The sequence below is a fragment of the Boleophthalmus pectinirostris genome, unplaced genomic scaffold, assembly GCF_026225935.1.
Source record: "Boleophthalmus pectinirostris isolate CB_2022bp ecotype Guang Dong unplaced genomic scaffold, ASM2622593v1 HiC_scaffold_21, whole genome shotgun sequence".
Taxonomy (NCBI): domain Eukaryota; kingdom Metazoa; phylum Chordata; class Actinopteri; order Gobiiformes; family Gobiidae; genus Boleophthalmus; species Boleophthalmus pectinirostris.
In genome coordinates this window covers 36,452,517-36,474,512 of record NW_026571175.1, presented here as the reverse complement: position 1 = coordinate 36,474,512, position 21,996 = coordinate 36,452,517, and the positions used below count along the sequence as shown (strand labels likewise).

Below are 21,996 nucleotides of genomic sequence, written 5' to 3'. Positions count from 1 at the left end.
TGGAGATTCCTTCCAGCGATGGCGCGACTGAAGCAGACGAAGGGTTTAAAAACTGACGCGTCGGTCGTTAAATTATTTCTAGACAGGAAACTTCAACAGTAATTCTGAACTGGATGTAAACAAACGTGATTTCTTGCACAACATTTGAAAAAAGTACTGTCACTGTATTTCTCTTCCCTTAAAAAATCCTCTATACAACCTTTAATGGAGACGTTTACAGTCGTGTTCTCACAATCTGACGGTTTCAAACTCAATTTTGATACTAAAGAATTGACTCATGCAGGTTTTAATCCAAATGATAATTTTTTTTGAGCTCTTTTTTTTAGCAGAAGTTTCCAAAAATGTGATGAGAAAAGCTGAAGTGAATTTGTCAAAATTGGGCCTAAATCTGAAACTGAACATTTTGGAATCAATATTGTACTTCTGTTTGTAATTGAGTATAATTCTGTGCATGTAATTATATATAACAGAAGACAGAAAATGCCTTTGACAAGCTCTTTTTTTTTTAAACAATATTGTAATTTTCAACGCAATACAAGCTAATAATCGTCTTTATTATTTAATCATGAAACTGTTGAGGAAACGTCAACGCTTGCCAGAAAAATCACGGCCAGATGAATTTAGATCGTGATTTTTATCACAGTCGATCAGTTCTGCCTCCTCTTATCTGGACTTTTTGGGGGTTTTTTTTGCTAAGGTGGAAGTTTCCAAAAATGTGATGAGAAAAGTAAATTTTTCAACATCAAACTTGGGCCTAAACCTGACACTGAACTTTTTGGAATCAATATTTTAACCTGTACTTCTCTTTGTAATTGAAGATAATTATATATAAGAGAAGACAGAAAATGCCTTTAAAAAGCTCTTTTATATTTTTTTTAAACAATATTGTAATTTTCAACACAATACAGACTAATAATCGTGTTTGTTTATTATTTGAACATGAAACTGTTGAGGAAACGTCAACTCTGGTCAGAAAAATCACAGCCAGATGAATGTAGATAATGATTTTTATCACAGTCGATCAGTTCTGCCTCCTGTTACCGGGACGTTTTTAGTTTTTGTGATTGTGGAGATTTCCAAAAATGTGATGAGAAAAGCGAAAAAGTGAATTTTTCAACATCAAAATTTGGCCTAAACCTGAAACTGAACTTTTTGGAATCAATATTTTAACTTGTACTTCTGTTTGTTTGATTATAATTCTGTGCATGTAATTGGAATTAGTTAAGGGTTTTTTGGAATAACAGAAGACAGACAATGTCAACATAATTCAGGCTAATAACAGGTTAATAATCGTCTTTGTTTATTATTTGAACATGAAACTGTTGAGAAAAGCTCAACACTCGTCAGAAAAATCACAGCCAGATGAATTTAGATCATGATTTTTACCCCAGTCGATCAGTCCTGCCTCCTGTCACCTGGACGTGACCTGGAAGTTCCCAAAAATGTGGTGAGAAAATGTGAAGCCGAGTGCGGACGTCAGGCGGCCGTGACCACGTCAGCGTGTGGTATTCAGAGGCGTGTACTTGTACTTCAGCTGAAGTACACGAGAAGTACATGGGAGTGTTTGTTTTGGCAAGGAGTTTTAGTTTTTGTCTTTGGAATAAAAAGATTGTTGGTTTCAGTGAAGATCTGCGGTGCGTTCAGACGTGAATTTGTCAACATCAAAACTGGGCCTAAACCTGAAACTGAACTTTTTAGAATGAATTTTTAAAAAACTTATACTTCTGTTTGTAATTGAGGATAATTCTGTGCATGTAATTATAACTAGTCATGTTTTTTTGAATAACAGAAAACAGAAAAAGCTTTTAACACGACTGGGAAATTAATCAGACGAATTCAATCATGTGAATCGTTTTTTTAATCGAGTTTTTCAAAATTACTAAAAGGTGAAATCGAGGATCATTGTGAAACGGGTTCACTCCGGAGTTTCTTCCTTGTAAAACAGGTTCTGGCGCAATTAAACAACCGACACGGGGGGAAAAAAAAGTCTCATTCTAATTTAATTTAAGATATTAAAATGAGGTCACATACTTATGCAGATGTAATTAGAGGCAGTTTAAGGCGGGGCGGGATAAAAATGAAAGTGTAAAAAGACGACGGCTGTGTTCTTACTTTGATTACAAGCGATTAAAATTATAATTGCCCCGTGTGAGCAAAAAGATGTTATTTTTTTCCGTGTCGCCCAACCCTACTTCTAAAATCACATTAAAAAGTAATTAGTACTCTGAGTAGTGTTTTTCATGTGTAATTTTTACTTTTACCGAGGTACAATTGTGGCAGCAGTCCTTGTAAGTGAATACTTTAAACGTGAGTACAAATATTCAGTTTTCTTTCTACTTCTGACCAGTCGGGATGAGATTTTTTCCCCAAGTTTTTACATTTGATCGGACAAAAAGAGTCAGGAGTGTGTCTATGTTCCCTCAGCTTTATGTTCCTTCATTTCTAAGGTCTTTTGTTTTTCTTTCTTTCCAAAATGAGGCCCTGCGTTCCCACATTTGCATCAGATTTTATCTCAATTTGGTCGTCAATTACACCCAAACTATTCTCCAGCAGCAGCAGCAGTTGACTACAGATGTGATGTAGACGTCGCGGTGCAAAAGACTCTAGGTTGAAATGACTCAGAATCATCCCTTTAAATGTTGTATAAAAATAAAAATGATTTGACTTAGTGTTTGATTTTGAGAAAAATCTTAGAAATAAACAAAAATATCTTAGAAACGAGGGAACATAGGACTGACCCTGTGTTTTTCATGCGTAATTTTTACTTTTATTGAGGTACAATTGTGGCTGCAGTCCTTGTAAGTGAATACTTTATAAGTCGTGTAACTTTACTTGAAGGCGAGTACAAATATTCAGTTCTCCTTCCACTTCTGACCAGTCGGGGTGAGATTTTTTTCCAAGTTTTTTACATTTGAATCGGACAAAAAGGGTCAGGAGTGTGTCTATGTTCATTCAGCCTTATATTTCTTCATTTCTAAGGTCTTTTTTTTTTTTTCAAAATGTTCCCACATTTCCTTTATCATCAATTTACATCAGATTTTTATCCCCATTTCTCGCAATTTGGTCGTCCCAACCTCCAGCAGCAGTTGACTACAAGTGTGATGTAGAGGTCACGGTGCGGAGGATTCCAGGTTGAAAATGACTCTGAATCATCCCTTTAAATGCAGTACAAAAATAAAAATGACTTTGCTTAGACCAGGAGTCTCCAACCTGTAGCTCGGGAGCAACCAGTAGCTCGAGGAGTGTCGGTCTGCAGCGAGGACGAAGCTCCCTAATGTGCTTTCCTGTAGCGCGTAATCAACCAAACAGAAAGAGTTTGCACTTATCCGCTTTTTCTCAGTAAAAGTCTAAAGAACCAAGTTAACAAGTTAGTTAACGACAGCACGGCATGAGCCTTGACGTTAGTTATTGATAGGCCACATAGCTGTAGTTCTACACTAACCCTTACTACACGACGATCAATGCAAACGTCAGTGTACAACTCTTACTTCAACACTAACAAGTTTTACGTCGACATATATGTGAGACCGGATGTTGACAGTGGCGGGAGGCGTTCCCCGTTTAGAGGAAGAAACGTCCATTTATGTTCCGCAGATATTGAGATATTGAGTAGCTCTCCAAAGGATTTCTGAAGTACATGTATTGTCCTGATTAAGTAAAATTTGATTAATTAAATACCTGTTTCCTTTGCACATATGGATAATGGTTTATGAGTCGCCGTGGCACTTAAATATACTCACAGGTCAGAATGTAAACAAAAATATGAAATCAAATAATTAAAACCTTCTGAAATCGTTAAATGTATAAACTAGGAACAGTGTTGTGAAGTTTACTTTTAAAATGTAATCCCCTACAGATTACAGATTACATACTCCAAAATGTAGTTTGTAACGTAATCCATTAAATTACTTACAGTGAGTAATGTAATCTGAATACTTTTAATTACTTGATTTGCTGTAGAGAAACAAAGACGAGGAAATCGTAACATAAGATGTTTTATCTGCTAAAAAACAATGAAAAGTCCAGACTTTACTGAACCAAATAAAAAATATTATTGATGGAAGAAAAGGAGACACGTCCACGCATCATGATTTAGTCCTGTTAAATTCTGTTTTAGTCCTGGTTTAGTCCCAGTTTAGACCTGGTTTTAACCCTGGTTTAGTCCTGATTTAGGCCTGGTTTTAATCCTGGTTTAGACTTGGTTTAGACCTGATTTGGACCTGGTTTAGTCCTGGTTCAGTCCTGGTTCAGACCTGGTTTAGACCTAGTTTTAATCCAGACCTAGTCCTGGTTTAGTGTTCGGCAATGAGTGGAATTACTGAGAAAAAAAAAAAAAAAAAAGAAAGAAGGGAATAGCCCAAAATGTGAAAACAGGAAAATACCGCCATGGAATCCATTTATTTCAACAAAGTAACTGTAATCCAATTACCGCTCACTGAAACAGTAACTGTAATTGAATACAGTTACTCATCATTTGTACTCTGATTACTTCACTCTGGTACATGTAATCTGTTACTCCACAACACTGACTAGGAATAATGTTCAAATCTCGTCTTGTCTTGTTGTATCTTGTCGAAATTGTGTCTCTGTAGACCAGGACTAAACCCGGACTAGAACTGGACCCATCCACATCAGGACTTGGAGATCAGTCTACGACCAGACTTCATTGTGTGATGTGAACGCACCCTCCGTTAGTTCATTCTGTTTAGTTTCAGTCCAATTTGGAGTTTACCAGTTTTACCAGTTTTGGAAACAAAAATATGAAATCAAATAAATAAAGAATTGTGAGGCCAAAATTGGAAACTGAATCGTGAATTATGTTAAAATCTCATTTTGTCCTGTTCTTCTGGGCCCAATCTTGTATCTTGTCTCGTCTTGTGGAAACTGTGTCTCGTCCCGTCTCTTGACCAGGACTAAACCAGGACTAGAACTGGACCCAAACAAGTCCACTTCAGGATTGAACTGGCCTCAATCTAAGACCAAACATAAATGAATATTTGCACATTTTTTATACTTATCTCCAAGTCCATTCCAATAAATGTGCTCCACTTATATCCAGACTCATTTGTCCAACTGTAAAACTACAATAAAAATATCAAATTAGAAAATGTTTGACCAAAGCTGCAAACGAGATCGCACCATTATTTTATTATAAATTATTTCAAAATCTCGTCTTGTCTTGTTTTTTTGGACCTAATCTTGTGTCTCGTCTTGTGGAAATCGTCTCATCTCGTCCCAACGTAATAGTTTTAGTTTGAGCAGAAAGTTGATGTATTTTTTTTATTTTAAATGTGATAAATGTGGTGTTCGGGCGTGTCCTTGCGTCGTGAGTTTGCTTTTGGGCAGGTTTTCTTTACTTTTACTCCGACCTGAGTCATATTCTTATTGAAGTTACAGGAAGTTCATCCTTGAGTCAACATGTTGGTTTTACCACGAGTCTAAAGTCTAAAGAGACAAAAGATTTATGTGACAGTACGAAATGATTTGAACGTTTGTGTTTCTTGCAGCTCCGTCACACGTTACTCTTTAAAGCTGCACTGTGTGACTTTTCTGTTGGCTCTATATGCTGTTGCTTTGTCCAGAATCTTCCACACTATTGCATTAAACGTGTCTCTTTATTTTTATTTTGCACGTATACAACATATAACAATTTAAAAAAGCACATTAGATAAAAAGTAGGTGCAAGAAGAGGCATAAAACCCCAAGTTTTTATTTATTACAACCTCCTTGTTTATGAATGCATTAAAATTGAACATTATCGTCGTGCATTACTTTTTAAAAATGACATTTACACACCTTAGATTAAATAAATTTGATTCAAACATGGATTAAAACAATGAAAGTCCACAATTGAATGATTATCAAATATTATCATGAAATATTCAACATGTCCACAAACTCTTGAGGACCAGACGTGAAAACTGGATCCACGATAGTTTTTTCACATCGGCCTGAAGTTTCCCGCTGTAGGTTTGTGGAACCACCAGTTAATGTTTTTCTGTGTAAATGTGTGTCGTTTTCTCCAGCAGCTTCATAAATCTGCCTCATCACCAAATCTTCAACCAACAAACTCCACAAAGGATAAACATTCTAACATGAACAATTTATCCACAACGATCAAGAGAAGAAAGAACAAAACTTAAAGGTTGTATGGAGGATTTTGTTTTGTTTCAAATTGTCAATGAAAGTTTAAAATACCATTACAGAGATGCAGCAGCCTTGTGATTATGATGACCAAAAAAAAAATAATGAAAATTTATCAACTCTGGACGTGTTGAGGCCAGATAAACATCAGCCAATAGAAAACGAGGCTCCCTCATTTTCTATTGGCTGTTAGGTTGTCAATCAAACTCCCTATGTTTCTAGTGTAAGTGACTCGTCGGGATGCGGGGATCACGTGGTTTATGCAGCGGTTCTTAGAGGCTTTTTCAAACTGTCGCTTCCTCACATTTCGCACAAAGTTTGTTGCGATGACGGACGAGAATCCACGACCAGTTCGCCGCAAAAGAAAGTCGGTATTTGAGGTCGCTGAAAGAAGAAGAGAAGGGGAAAAGGAGCGAAGACAAACTGAGGTGATTCTTGGAGATTCCTTCCAGTGATGGCGCGAGTGAAGCAGACGAAGGGTCTAAAAACTGACGCGTCGGTTGCTAAATTATTTCTAGACAGGTCATTTCAACAGTAATTCTGAACGCGCACTGGCTGTAAAAAAAATTTGATTTTTAGAGTAAAGAGGCGGGAGGAGGTGTTTCTACTGAGGCTGTGGAGGATCAAGGTGGTGTCACGCATGCACAACATTTGTAAAAGAACTGTCGCTGTATTTCTCTTCCCTTAAAAAAATCCTCTATACAACCTTTAAAGGAAACAACAAGCCACAACAAACTCAACTCAGGTTATGATCATGAAGAAAACAGAAGTAAGAAGATCGATTCGTGCAGTTCAAATGCTACAGATGTTCACCACATTTAAACTGCACACATTTTTCTGTCGATGCAAATATCTACCTGTCAGGCTCTTGCCACCTAGTGCCTCCGCTCACTTTCATTTCTCTCCAGTTCTAGGTCAGGAATCAGAATAAACTAGACAATTTGTAAGAACCCTGGAAGTGTGAGTTCGGGCACCAGCCAATCAGAGAAGAGACAGACATTCTGTGTTGGCAACGATTCCCGACATCGAGGATTTAAAGCTGGAACAAAGACAATGTTTGGTGAATTTTATCTCGGGGAAAAACGTTATTGTTCTTCTTCCTACGAGATTTGGAGCATTACATACGTCACGACCAAACAGCAGCGACTGGATAAATAAAAAAAGTCCCCGTCTACTGTCGAGCGAACGAATCCTCATGCTGCAAGGTCACACGGTTTCCACCAAGTGAAACCGGCTGATGAATCAGGCTAAATATCTACATCATGAAATAAATGTTTTATTTTAATTGTAGAATCAGTCCACTGTAATATTTTACTGTGTACAAATGTGAGTAAAGTGCATCACATTTGATTTTTTAACCTGGATTGAAGTGGAGGGTTTTTCATTTTTTTTCACACAAATTCACTAAAATCACGGCGAGATCAGCAGAGGTGAAATGATATCGTTATGGTTCCGATTGTCGGGTCGGGTCAGAGGTGCGGCAAGGACCGACACAGAACTCCACGCTCCACGAGACGAAGAACAGCTGATGACTGATGGAGCTTTGAGACACTCTGCTCCACAGACTCAGGGTTCACTCGCACGGAAGTAGAGTCCAAGTCCTAGTCCAAGATTAGAATGGTTCAGTCCTCGGTTCAGTCCTGGTTCAGTCCTCGGTTCAGTCCTCGGTTCAGTCCTGGTTTAGTCTCGGTTCAGTCCTGGTTTAGTCCTCGGTTTAGTCCTCGGTTCAGTCCTGGTTTAGTCCTCGGTTCAGTCCTCGGTTCAGTCCTCGGTTTAGTCCTCGGTTCAGTCCTCGGTTCAGTCTCGGTTTAGTCCTCGGTCTTTAGTCTTTGTTTTAGTCCTGGTTTAGTCCTCGGTTCAGTCCTCGGTTCAGTCTTTGTTTTAGTCCTGGTTTAGTCCTCGGTTCAGTCCTGGTTCAGTCCTGGTTCAGTCCTCGGTTCAGTCTTTGTTTTAGTCCTGGTTCAGTCCTGGTTCAGTCCTCGGTTCAGTCCTCAGTTCAGTCTTTGTTTTAGTCCTGGTTTCAGTCTTTGTTTTCAGTCCTGGTTCAGTCTTTGTTTTTAGTCCTGGTTTAGTCCTCGGTTCAGTCTTTGGTTCAGTCCTGGTTCAGTCCTGGTTCAGTCTTTGTTTTAGTCCTGGTTTAGTCCTCGGTTCAGTCCTCGGTTCAGTCTTTGTTTTAGTCCTCGGTTCAGTCCTCGGTTCAGTCTCGGTTCAGTCCTCGGTTCAGTCCTGGTTCAGTCCTGGTTCAGTCCTGGTTCAGTCCTGGTTCAGTCCTGGTTCAGTCCTCGGTTCAGTCTTTGTTTTAGTCCTGGTTTAGTCCTCGGTTTAGTCCTGGTTCAGTCTTTGTTTTAGTCCTGGTTCAGTCTTTGTTTTAGTCCTCGGTTCAGTCTTTGTTTTAGTCCTGGTTTAGTCCTCGGTTCAGTCCTGGTTCAGTCTTTGTTTTAGTCCTGGTTTAGTCCTCGGTTCAGTCCTGGTTCAGTCCTGGTTCAGTCCTCGGTTCAGTCTTTGTTTTAGTCCTGGTTCAGTCCTGGTTCAGTCCTGGTTTAGTCCTCGGTTTAGTCCTCAGTTCAGTCTTTGTTTTAGTCCTGGTTCAGTCTTTGTTTTAGTCCTGGTTCAGTCTTTGTTTAGTCCTGGTTTAGTCCTCGGTTCAGTCTTTGGTTCAGTCCTGGTTCAGTCCTGGTTCAGTCTTTGTTTTAGTCCTGGTTTAGTCCTCGGTTCAGTCCTCGGTTCAGTCTTTGTTTTTAGTCCTCGGTTCAGTCCTCGGTTCAGTCCTCGGTTCAGTCCTGGTTCAGTCCTGGTTCAGTCCTGGTTCAGTCTTTGTTTTAGTCCTGGTTTAGTCCTCGGTTTAGTCCTGAGTTCAGTCTTTGTTTTAGTCCTGGTTCAGTCTTTGTTTTAGTCCTGGTTCAGTCTTTGTTTTAGTCCTGGTTCAGTCCTCGGTTCAGTCCTCGGTTCAGTCCTCGGTTCAGTCCTGGTTTAGTCCTCGGTTCAGTCTTTGGTTCAGTCCTGGTTCAGTCTTTGTTTTAGTCCTGGTTTAGTCCTCGTTCAGTCTCGGTTCAGTCTTTGTTTTAGTCCTGGTTCAGTCCTGGTTCAGTCCTGGTTCAGTCCTCGGTTCAGTCTTTGTTTTAGTCCTGGTTCAGTCCTGGTTCAGTCCTGGTTCAGTCCTGGTTCAGTCCTGGTTCAGTCCTCGGTTCAGTCCTCAGTTCAGTCTTTGTTTTAGTCCTGGTTTAGTCCTGGTTTAGTCCTCGGTTCAGTCCTCGGTTCAGTCTTTGTTTCAGTCCTGGTTCAGTCCTGGTTCAGTCCTGGTTCAGTCCTGGTTCAGTCCTGGTTCAGTCCTGGTTCAGTCCTGGTTTACTAATGTAAATACGTTGTAATTATTTAAGTCTAAATATAAATACTTCAAATAAATATCATGTTTTAATTGAAAAAAATCAACAAAATACAAGATGCAGACGTGTTTTATTTACCAACAAGTAAAAATAAACCGTGACAACTTTTGATTATCCCCAATGTGACGATTCATCTGAACCACTGTGGAACATTTCAGCCAAAAAACCTCCACGAATAAAAAACATCAGATGACACACCCTCCACCGGAAAAGTTACACAATGCACCTTTAAAGCTTAACAAGTACAACCTGGGGACGTCTGGTAATTTGCAAATTACCGCCCCACCTCTGTTTTCCTCGCGGCGCATTCACACGGGATCAACCAGGTCCATAAATTACTTTTTGTTTTTTTACTGACACTGACACTGAGATTGAAAGAGAAAAGAAAAGAGACAGAAAAGGCGCAATTACAAAAACAAACGCAGAGATGCAGATTCACACGGGACGAGTTTTATCACCGGACGAGTGTTTGGTGAAATAGAATCGGTCATTTACGGCGGAATTTTTACTTTTCTTATTACAAATTACAGACGTGACGCATTCGCACGGGATTTTTTATATAAATGAGTGTATTTATTTATTTGTTTACTTGAAATATAGAGATATATTTATGTTTTTCTTCATGTTCAAAGTTTATTTTATTCATTTTATGTTTTATATACGTCGCAAAATGTTCTGAGGTTCAGATTTGTATTTTTATTTTCAATTTGAAAGTTTTGCGTAAATTATTTTGTGCAAGTGTGTGTGTATTTTTTTTGTTTTTTGTTTTAGTTTTTTGAAAGGGAGAAATGCTGAATAAATCCACCGTGTAACTAAAAAATAATCGTTTGAATAATCATGATTTCAATACTGACCAAAATATTATTATTATTTTTTTTTTGAGTAGAACTGATCTCGGTCTTCCTCCGCAGTTATTACAAATCACCAAAACGTCCACAGGTCACAGGTCACAGGTCACAGGTCACACTAATCTCCTGAGAATCGGGCTTTAGTTACTTTTACTTGAGAAGTAGTTTTCCCAAATACTTTTTTTTGTACTTCTACTTGAGTAATACTGTTTTGAAGTAACAGTACTCTTACTCAAGTACAAGTTTCTGCAACTTTACGACCTCTGCTTTTTCTTTTCACACATGGGAACAGGGACTAAACCAGGACCAAGCCAGGACTAAAATGTGACTAAATTGTGACTAAACTGGGACTAAACCGGGACTAAAACCAGGACTAAACTGGGACTAAACTGTGACTAAACTGGGACTAAAACCGGGACTAAACCGGGACTAAAACCGGACTAAACCGGGACTAAAACCGGGACTAAATTGTGACTAAATTGGACTAAATTGTGACTAAACCGGGACTAAAACCAGGACTAAATTGTGACTAAATTGTGACTAAACTGGGACTAAATTGTGACTAAAACCGGGACTAAAACTGGAACTAAACTGGGACTAAACTGGGACTAAACTGGGACTAAACTGGGACTAAAACGGGACTAAACCGGGACTAAAACCGGGACTAAATTGTGACTAAAACCGGGACTAAAACTGGAACTAAATTGTGACTAAACTGGCACTAAACCGGCACTAAACTGGGACTAAACTGGGACTAAACCGGGACTAAACTGGGACTAAACCAAGACTAAATTGTGACTAAACCGTGACTAAATTGTGACTAAAACTGGAACTAAAACCGGGACTAAATTGTGACTAAAACCAGGATGAAATTGTGACTAAACCAGGGATTACACACATATAAGGACACATGGGAACCCGGAGTAAAACCGGCACTAAACCGGGACTAAAACAGCGATTAAAACCAGGACTAAATTGTGACTAAAACTGGGACTAAAGGGGACTAAAACCGGGACTAAAGCGGGACTAAACCGGGTCCATGTGTGTATTCTAGTCTCCGTGTCTTGTACTTGTTCTGATCCAGTTCCAGTTCGTTCTAAACACATTCAGGAAAGTTTCTGCTCTGTCCTGTCAGTTTCTTTCTTTCGTATCGATACTTGTGAAAAACGAGGATCTAGTTTGGATTCTGGTTTTATTATCGGGTAGAATCAGATGTTTGATTCTTTTTTACACCCTCCTGTTTAGCGCTGATATGAAATCAGAGCAGAGAGTGGTGTGATTGTTTGATCAGCAGAAGCGCAGACACTCGAGCTGCTCTGGGTCTCGGGGGGAGCGGCTCTTCTCTTCTGGGACGTTTCACACACGCAACTCTGGAAATGTTCAGGATTATTTAACCCTCACTGACCCAGGGCGATTTTGGTCGACTAAAACATCGTCATCACAGTTTTTGTCAGTTTTATGGTTTGATACTACAACAAAAAAAAACAAAAAAACAAACAAACAAAAAACCCAGCAGCATATTGTAATATTTAAATAACAGAACTTTCTTTTCTATTTGAAAGTGTCTTTAGATCTGTGTAAACCCTGGTTTAGTCCTGGTTTAGTCCTGGTTTAGTCCTGGTTTAGTCCTGGTTCAGTCCTGGTTTACCTGGTTTCCTGGTTCACCTGGTTTCCTGGTTAGTCCTGGTTCAGTCCTGGTTCAGTCCTGGTTCAGTCCAGTCCTGGTTCAGTCCTGGTTCAGTCCTGGTTCAGTCCTGGTTTCAGTCCTGGTTGGTTCAGTCCTGGGTCCTGGTTTAGTCCTGGTTTAGTCCTGGTTTCAGTCCTGGTTCAGACCTGGTTCAGTTTAGTCCTGGTTTAGTCCTGGTTTAGTCCTGGTTTAGTCCTGGTTTTTAGACCTGGTTTAGTTCCTGGTTCAGTCCTGGTTTAGTCCTGGTTCAGTCCTGGTTTAGACCTGGTTTAGACCTGGTTTAGACCTGGTTCAGTCCCTGTTCCCATGTGTCCTTATATCTGTTTTAGTCCTGTTTTAGTTTGGAGCCTTTTTTCCATCCATGCTGATAAACGTGGACGATGCAGATTTATAAAGGATAAAAATAGTTTCTTGTAGAACCACACGAAAAAGTGATCTATACCAAGATGTTTTGATTCTGTTCTGTCACTGTAAAACTGTTACACTCTGCTTTTTGTTTTCATTGTTATGAAAAGTGGTTTACACATAAAGTTTGTTCATATCATTTTCAGTCTTCAGTGTTAATTTACCACCGGACCAAATCTGAAACATCCCAGACACACTGCATGTGAAGGGCTCTCAAAAAAACAAAAAGTCTGGATTGTATATTACCTCCCCATATGATCATTTTCCCCAAATATCAGATTTTTCCTGTTACTAAAAATTACTTTGAGCCTGAGAGGGTTTGACGTCTTTTTCTTTACACCTTCTGTGTTTCTCTCTGTCGTCTTTTTCTCTCTTTCACTGCTGCTGTTTCTCTCTGTTTACTTCCAGGGGCAAGATAAAAGGTCACATGACTCAAAGATAAATATTTTACAAATAAAATATAAAATGAATACCAGTGGTGCTCTGACACATCTTAATATTTGAACAAATAAAATAATGATTTTCTGACTTATTACCATGAAAACAAATATACTGACACTGACATTATCATCAGTAACAAAAAGAGTTTATATTTCATATTTAGAACTAAACATATGATCAATTCTACACATGTAGGAGCCGTAAAGTGATGGAAAATTCACTTTAGGTCATGAAAAAGTCATGGAAAAGTTTTGAAATGTTGTCAGTGAAAAAGCGTGGAAACGTGAACCACGTCTCTTTAAACGCCTGTTGGTTTTTTTCTTGTTTGTGTGCAGAGAGGATGACGGAGCGCGCCCCCTGGTGGAAGGCCTTCCTGCCCAAGAAGAAGAGCGGCTCGAAGGAGTCCCACGCCATCGGCCCGGACTTCGACCCCTGGGCCCCGCGTCAGGACAAGCCCCGGGACCCCGCCCACCCCAAGGCCGACCCCGCCGACCGCCCCGCCGACCGCCCCGCCCTGGACAGCGACGAGCGCTACGACGACTCGCACATGGAGTCCGTGTTCAACGAGAAGACCTGCCGCAGGAACATGAACGTGAGCCGCTCGGGCAGGTTCAAGGAGAAGAGGAGGGTGAGGAAGAGTCTGCCCATCCAGGACGGAGGCGCCAAAGAGGAGGTGCGGTGATGGGACCGGAGTCCTCGCCGACCGCGCGCCCAGACAAGACTGTTTACTCTGTGTACATGTGTGAAGAAGAACGGACCGATGAAGTGCGCCCGCCCGCCCGCCGCCGCGTAGGGACCAAACCGGCTCCGACCGCGAGACCCGGACAAATACTCGGACTTGAGAAGATATCCATGGGTTTCAGAACGAGGGGGAGTTTTAGGACTGTTGCCGTCGCGATTTAAATGAAATATTAGATCTTTTGAAAAGCGAAAAGTCCTGAAAATGTCTCCCAGAACACGAAGCTGAAACCCATGAATATTTACAATGTTTAGTTTGTCTCTAGTTTTACGAAGCGAGTCAAAAATCTGCAAAATGAGCTGAAAAACTTTTGGACTTTGACAGGACCTCGATCAAGAAGGAAGCGTGGCGACGGAACCAGCGACCGCACACGCCCAAGACTGTTTACAATGAAGGAAGGGGCTGACCAAGCGCCCTCTGCTGGGAGTGGGGGGGGGGGGGGTGTAACACAATCACAATATGAAGTCAGGTTGGACCCCGTCACAAAGAGTCAGTCAGGAGACATTTAAAAAATCATCATTCAGTGTTTAAAGGACACATATTATGCAAAATGTAGTTGGTTTACGCTTCATTTACGCTGGTTTCAAACTTTCAGTAATCCGCTTTAAAAAGTCTCTTGCTTCTGAACCTTAAAGAATATACGGTTTGAATTTTCCTTGGATTGTTGCGTCGTAGGTAAAACTAGTCTGACTGATTGTTGTCGATTGTTTAGAATCCAGGCGAGGAAATTCAATTTGTCAACTGGACAAACGTTTATTTTGGTCAAAAACAGGGTTTGGCGGTAATACGGTGTTGCGTATCCCACGGTATCAAAATGTAGCAACAGTATCAGCTTCATTACTGAAATAAAAAAAAATCTGCAGTGCGTAAGGACCTAATATAATTTTGCAATTTATTGATACCTAAATTTGTTTTATCAGCACAAATGACTGTGGTTGTATTTTTAGTTTAATGCATCACAATTTAAAACTAATAGTGTCTATAATGTTTCCTTTAACTGCGCGGGGAGACGATGTTCGATTAATTTCGATTAATTTTCAATCCGTTGTAACGTGACGCTCATAAGAGAGACTAAGGCAAGTCCAGCCATAAGAGAGTTGGTCCAAAAAAAAAAAAAAACTAATTCTTTTGCAGTTTGGCAGCATTTTAGCTTCAGGTGCACATTTATTTCTGTTTTTCAGAAATGAAACTTAAAACCACATGACTCATTTGCATAAAGTATAAAGTGCCGATTAAAAACAGCTCTTTTCGTGTGCGCTGATGTGGTTCAGTTTCTGTCGGACTAAAGGACACGACTCAGTGGAATATGAGTGTTCTTTCTGTGACAGAGGATGTGCTGCTGATGGTGAGTCTGTTCTGTGCGTGTTTCGCCTTGGAGATGGTTCATGTTAAACTTTTCAGAGATTTTACGTCTGCAGGTCATAGGCATAGACCATATAGTGGTGCGACTTCGTAGTTTACCAAAGTCGTACTAAAACATTTTGGTAACGCAGTGATACCGTATGCCCCGCTAAAATCCTGAGAAGGTTTAACGGATCAAAATTTGGATACCGCCCAACATTAGTCGAAAACGTAACCTAAACCTAACCTGAATAGACATTTGTCCAGTTGACAAATTGGATTTCTCCTTTGCCGTGGATTCTGCCTGGACGACTGAGGGATTCTTCTTCCCCACGTCTTTAGAATCCAGAGAAACCGGCGGCCGATAAGCTCCGCCGATATTTTTGGGCCGATATGCAGGGCCGATTTTTAATCAACGACAAACTCACCAACAGCTTTCTTTTTTTTTTTTGTCACAAATCTTCAAAAGGGCTGCGTACTCACATTTTGAGCCATTATCTATTTGCATTATTGTTGCCATAGCGATTTGAATGAAGTATTCGATCTTTTGAACGGTGAAAAGTGCCCAAACTGTGACCCATAACAATGTTTAGTATGTCACAAGTTTTAGGACGCCAGACAAAAATCTGCAAAATGAGCTGAAAACCAAGAACTTCATCAGGACCACGAAGAATATATTTTTTTATCTATGTATTTTTTTACTTAAGTACAGTAATTATCTGTAAAAAGTCCTTTTTTGGCCTCAAAGAATTCACAGTTTGAATTTTCCTTGGATTGTTGCGTCATAGGTAAAAACCCTATCCAGTTTTTAAGTGCGTAAATCAAATTGCCAGCCTCGCTCTGAGCATTTCTGTCGTCAAACTGCGCTCATTATAATTGCGTGCCACAGTCAGGCATGTCCGGGCATGTTCGTCATTATCTAAGACGATTGAAGGAGCAAGAAATAACTGTATTAATATATACTAGTATTTTTATTTATGTTTTTTTAATGTTCGTCCTTATGTTAAAATAAATCATTGTAATAATAATGTGAGAATATGAAGCTGGGGCCTGAAAAGTTTGCGAATCCTTTTTTTACAACGCCATTTATTTATTTCCAAATCCATGAAATGCCAAAAGTAAAGGTGCTCAGAAATGTTTAAAAGGCCAATAACAACAAAACAAATGCATAATATGTGTCCTTTAAAGAAACTCCACGCTCTTGTCGTACTTTTATATTTTGTCCAATCGCGCTCCCCAGAAACGACCAGCTCCACAAACTGTTTACACTGTGATGAAGAAGAAGAAGATGAAGATGAAGACGGCTCTAAAACGTGCAGGAAGTGTCCGTGTGACGCGCTTTCAGATCAGGGTGTAGAGTCAAATTTAAAATCCACATTATTTGTCCAAGAGCTGAATAAAAAACGCAAATAAATGTAATAATTATAATAGACGTCAACGTAGAAAAGCACAACTACTCGACAGCACAACTGAAATTAATGTTTTTGCAGAAGGCCTATTGATACTTTGCAGCTGATATCGTCAATATTCTCTGGGGGTGTGGCGCTAACTGAAGGCACTGCCCTGTCAGAAGCTTTGTTAGACTTTAATCTGAGCTTTACACTGAACAAAAACAATATCTAGGTCAATTAAAATGACTTAAATTAAGACTTTATTTGAGTCGATTCAACTTGACAAGTCAAATGATCTACAACTGGAATAAGAGTGTTTTTCGTAATTCAAGCAACGTTCGATTTTGTTTCTTATTTTAAGTGCAAAAAGTTGAGTTTTAAGTGTAGACAGATGTGTTTTTATGTTTGAAGTACAAAAAGTCTTGTTCCGTCGGCGGATCTTTTTACTTGTCAAGTGAAATTTACTCAAATCATGATCAAACTTTCTTACTTCAATTCGTCTTAACTTGACAATCTGAGCAGAAAGAGTTGACTTAATTGAAACTACAGCAGGTGAGCTGATTTGTGCTCTTAAACACATTTCTTAAAACACGCGGGACTCTAGTTCGAGCCCCCCATGTCATCCAAGGCATCGGCGTTGCTGCGTTTGGCGAGTGCCTTGTTTTCCCGGTAGAGAAACTTAAACGTATTTATTACAAAAACACATCAGTGAAGGCGATCGGCGGTTGTGGCGTATATATACACCGGGTAAATGAAATTAAGAACATTTGACTTTATTTGAGTCGATTGAACTTGAAAAGTAAAATTATCGACCCATGGAATAAGTGTGTTTTTCTCCATTCAAGCAACTTTAAAGCAATTAATTGACAGCAAAAAAAAATGATTATTCCATTGAAGCAACATGATTTACTTTTCAAGTGAATTTTACTCAAAAGATTGATTTTCTTAAGAAATTTTTCATAATGGAATGGAGTTAGATTTTCATTGCAGTGATTTTTTTTTGACCAGTCAAGAGTTGACTTTAAGTTGTTTTGCAGTTGTTTGTTAGTCTAAATTTTTGCGATTCAGACTGCAGTGTCAACAAACTGGAAAGTTAGTTGGAGCCTTGGAGCCTTTGCACTTGAGTTCAGACGCCCCAGATGTCGTCCAGGGCGTCGCTGCCGTCGGTGAATGCGTTGTTTTCCCGTTCAAAAGAGTGCCTTTAGTGTATTTATTACATAAACGCGGCGTAGATTTCTCATTCTCGTGCTTGTGGCTCTTGGGTCTTTCTCTTTCTACTCATTTTTCCGGACAAAAACATCGCTACGTCACTGAACACTCGTCCCTGATTGTTTGACCCGACTCGTCCGACGCCAAAAATTCATCTTTTTAAACTTCTGGCCTGAACGCTCAAGACGCGCTGCAATAACGCCAGACTCTCGCCGCTCTGACGCAAAAACACACAACGCTCGAGCCTTGACGCCCGCGGCCTGAACGCAGCTTTACACGTGAAGTTATACTTACACGATCAGCGTTCGCAAACAGTTTTCCAGTGAGTCGCTCTCACCTTTTTGTTAAAAATCAAACTCCTAAACGCGACCATGAACACTCAGACTGATCACAGGAAAATGAAAATGTCAAATTTAAATCCATTAAAAGAAATTTCTTGAGTTCCTTAATCTGTGCGTTGTGTCACCATGGTAACCGCTGATCATTCCGCCGATAGAGACACATGTAGAACTCCCCCCAGCAGCGTCGAGTCTCTGCAAAGTATCAATAGACTGATTTTCTTTTAATCAATTTATCGTCGATGGATTTTTGGCCTAGTACTTTTCTCTATATTTAGGCTGATTCTTTTGTTCTGTTTAATTTCCGTCAGATTATTTCGTTGTTTTAGTTTTTATTTAAGTTTTTATTATTGTAAACAAACCCGTAAATAATAATAACTCTTACGTTTTACAGCCGATTCCACGCGTCCCGTGACGAACTGACAGTTTCTATGTTTACTTCGTGTCGTTGAGTTTATACTTTTGTGGTTCTTGTGAATGTTCGGGGTGAAAGGTTTTTATTTATGAAGGTGTTTTTAATGACGCTAACTCACACGCTGTATGCTGCATGCTTGCTGGGGGCTTAACGGAGCTAAACGCGCTAATCGCTGAAGTATTTTGAAATGAAAAAATGAAGGATGGAAGTTTTATTTGTTCATAAAAAAGCTGCCCAAAGTGAAGGACTGTGTAGCGGCCGATAATGTGATGATTGTTAATGGTAAAATCGCCACTGACGTAACAATCTTGGACAATTTTAAAAAACTAGAAATGTACGTAAGTCGCTCTCGATAAAAGATTCGAGTTTAATTTGTGTTTAAAGCCACAGTACGTAACTTTCTAGCAAAAAAAAATTGTTTCCAGTTGCGCTTGTGTTTACCGTTTTGCACTTTGAGCGAGCTTGCCTCTCCACAAACCCGACTCCTCCCGCTTGTTTGCATGGAAATGTTGGCAAAAACATATCTGTCTTGATGCGAATCTCATTTTAACTTTCGTTTTTTGTGGAATTCCGGAAGTTTCGCGCCGTGTCTTTAAATCAGACAAATTACGACTTCGATATTTTTCAAAGAATGGACCAGAAATTGTCACTTAATCCTGTTTTATTCGCGTTTATTCGAGGTTTATGTTGCGTGAGAACTGTGTTGTTTCGATTTAAATTGTCCAGAATTGTTACGTCATAGGCGGTGTTACGTTTGAACAGGCCGATCGAACATTATCGTCCGGTGAAAACAAACTAACACAAACTGAAATGTGATCATCTGTGAACCGAATGAAGAGACAATAAACAGCAAAATATACAAACTTATCAAAGACATTTTCTGTTTTTAATTGTGCACAGTGTTTAGGGGGACCAGAATTTCAAAATAAAAAACTGGGACATGCCCGGTTTTTCATGGTTGGTGATGATAAAATTGTGAAATGAGTGAGAAATTAAGGAAAAATGTTCTGCAGAGACAATTCATGACGAACATGTGAGTCAATACACTCAGATTTTCTTTGTGTTTTGGTCGTTTTTAAGAAGATTTTTTTGTATTTTACCAAAAATTACAAGTTATGTCTCTCTTTACTGTTGGCAGGGATAAGATTGGTGAAAAATAGAGACACCAGGGACATTTCTTGTATAAAACTGGGACAAATCAGTGGTTTTGTATAAATCTGCTGGGACAGGGACATTTTACGTTACTAATCACAAATATAGACTACCAAAAACCAATCTATATGGTAATTCCGAAAAGGACTGGGGAAAAATAAACACTTATTTGCCCACACTTCCTTTTACAAATCCATAAAATTAATAATGTGCTTCTGCCAGATTCTTATAAAAGTAAATCACATTATTCCAGACACAAAATAAAAAAATAAAATAAATAAAATAAAATTAATAATAATAAATAAAATAATAGTACATAAAAAATTAATAAAAATAATAAAACATACTAAAATAAAAATAAAATAAAATAATTAATAAAAAATAATAAAACATACTAAAATAAAATAAAAATATAAAATAATTAATAAAAATAACTAAAATTAAATAAGTAAAATAATAAAATAAAATAAATAATACAAATTATAAAATAATAAAATAAACAATAAAACTTAAAATAAAATACTAAAATAAAATAATGAAAACAAAATTAACTAAACTATAAAAATAAAAAATAATAAATCATACTAAAATAAAATGATAAGATAAAATAATTAATACAAAAATTACTAAAATAATAATAATAAAAATACAAAAAATAAACTAAAATAATAAATGAATAAAATAATAAAGTAAAATAAATATAGTAAAACTTAATAAAATAAAATGCTAAAATAAAATAATGAAAGCAAAATGAACTAAAATAAAATAAACACACTCAAGTAAAATAATAAGATAAAATAAGAAATGAAAATTTTACTAAAATAAAATAATAAAATAAATAGCTGGTCTTCGCAGATCTGGCCTGTAACCTGTTTGTCTCCATGGAGATATAAACTCTTCACCAGAAAAGTTACATAATTCCCCTTTAATGTCTTGTATTCAAGTCATTGTGGTGTTTTCTTTTCTCAGACCTGCAAAGGGGTGTAACCACATTCTTATATAATGTTTTTCCACTTTAAACCGGTGACGCGGCTCATTCTGCTGTTGTGTTCTTGAGCAGGACACTTCCCCGGCCGCTTTAAACACAACACACGTATTATCCGAGCGGAGTATATTTAGCAGCCGTGGGCCCGACAGGTCGATCAGGCTTTTAATTGTAAAGTTAAACCAGAACGACGGCCTCTTATTGGAATAATGAGCTTTTGTTTGTGTGATTATGATGGATCGTGATTATGAAGCTTTGAATTAGTGCGGCGAATCAAAGGTGTGTGTGTGTGTGTGTTTGTTTGTACGTGTGGGTGTGTGTGTGTGTGTGTGTGTGTGTACGTGTGCGCGTGTGTGTGTGTGTGTGTGTACGTGGGCAGGTGTTCATTACATTATGGAGTTGTGTTTTGTTTCATTCACATGTTTGAGGCACAAACTCTGCACATTTAGGCGAATATTTTGACAAAATCTGAGAAAAAAAATCTAAGACAAATTTGAAAATGAATCAGTTTTCTTCATCTACATGTCACTGTATATTGGTCTAAACCAGGTCTAAACCAGGTCTAAACCAGGTCTAAATCAGGTCTAAATCAGGACTAAACCAGGTCTAAATCAGGAGTAAACCAGGTCTAAATCAGGTCTAAATCAGGACTAAACCAGGTCTAAATCAGGACTAAATCAGGTCTAAATCAGGACTAAACCAGGTCTAAATCAGGACTAAACCAGATCTAAATCAGGTCTAAATCAGGTCTAAATCAGGACTAAATCAGGACTAAACCAGATCCAAACCAGGTCTAAATCGGGACTAAACCAGGTCTAAATCGGGACTAAACCAGGTCTAAACAAGGACTAAACCAGGTCAAATTTAAGTCTAAACCAGGTCTAAATCAGGTCACTGTCGAAGGTGTGTGTGCACATGTGTCGAGTGCAGGATCTTCCAAGAAAAATTGACTTATTCCTATTTACATACAAGTTCATGTTAAAACATTGTGTTGAAATTACATTTTTCTTAAAGTTTCAGGTTGTTCATAATATTATAATATTTTGTAAAAGAAAGAGTTCATCAATTAAAAAAGATTTCTGTAATAGATTTGCGTTTCTCTGCACAAATATTTGAACTTATTGTTATTTTTGGGGTTTATATGACATGAGTTTTCTGATCCAGACACTTTGGGATCAAAGTCGGTTGGATACGACCCCTGAACCGAAATGAGTTTGACACCCCTGATCTAAAATATGACAATTTTGTGAAGATTTTGAGTGTTTTTTTCATAATGATTCAAAATCCTCAAAGTCCAAAGATGAAATGAGAGACATTAAGTTTGTTCTGCAAAGCTTTGGGGGCAGGAGTGCTACTTGGATATGCAAAACATGTGCAGAATTGTTCTTTTGGTGCTCTTCAGTGTAGGGCCTCAGTTTTTTTTCCTACGTTGTACAAAGTTTGTTCTTTCTGTCGTGTTATAGACTGTATAAAAAAGAGGAGTAAGTGAGTGTGACTCAGAGCGTCTCAGTGACTCGT

The 21,996-nt window shown here is 38.6% G+C and overlaps 1 protein-coding gene across 2 annotated transcripts in view; it reads left to right on the top strand.

Moving 5' to 3' along the window:
- Window positions 1-17,007, top strand: part of LOC129410164 (proline-rich protein 15) — a 34,222-nt gene extending 17,215 nt beyond the window's left edge. For both annotated transcript variants that reach the window (XM_055157657.1, XM_055157656.1), the window contains exon 2: window positions 13,244-17,007. In XM_055157657.1, the coding sequence (XP_055013632.1) occupies window positions 13,249-13,590 (342 nt within the window). In that variant the 5' untranslated portion in view covers window positions 13,244-13,248 and the 3' untranslated portion in view covers window positions 13,591-17,007. The remainder of the gene's footprint in view (window positions 1-13,243) is intronic.
- Window positions 17,008-21,996: the final 4,989 nt, after the last annotated feature.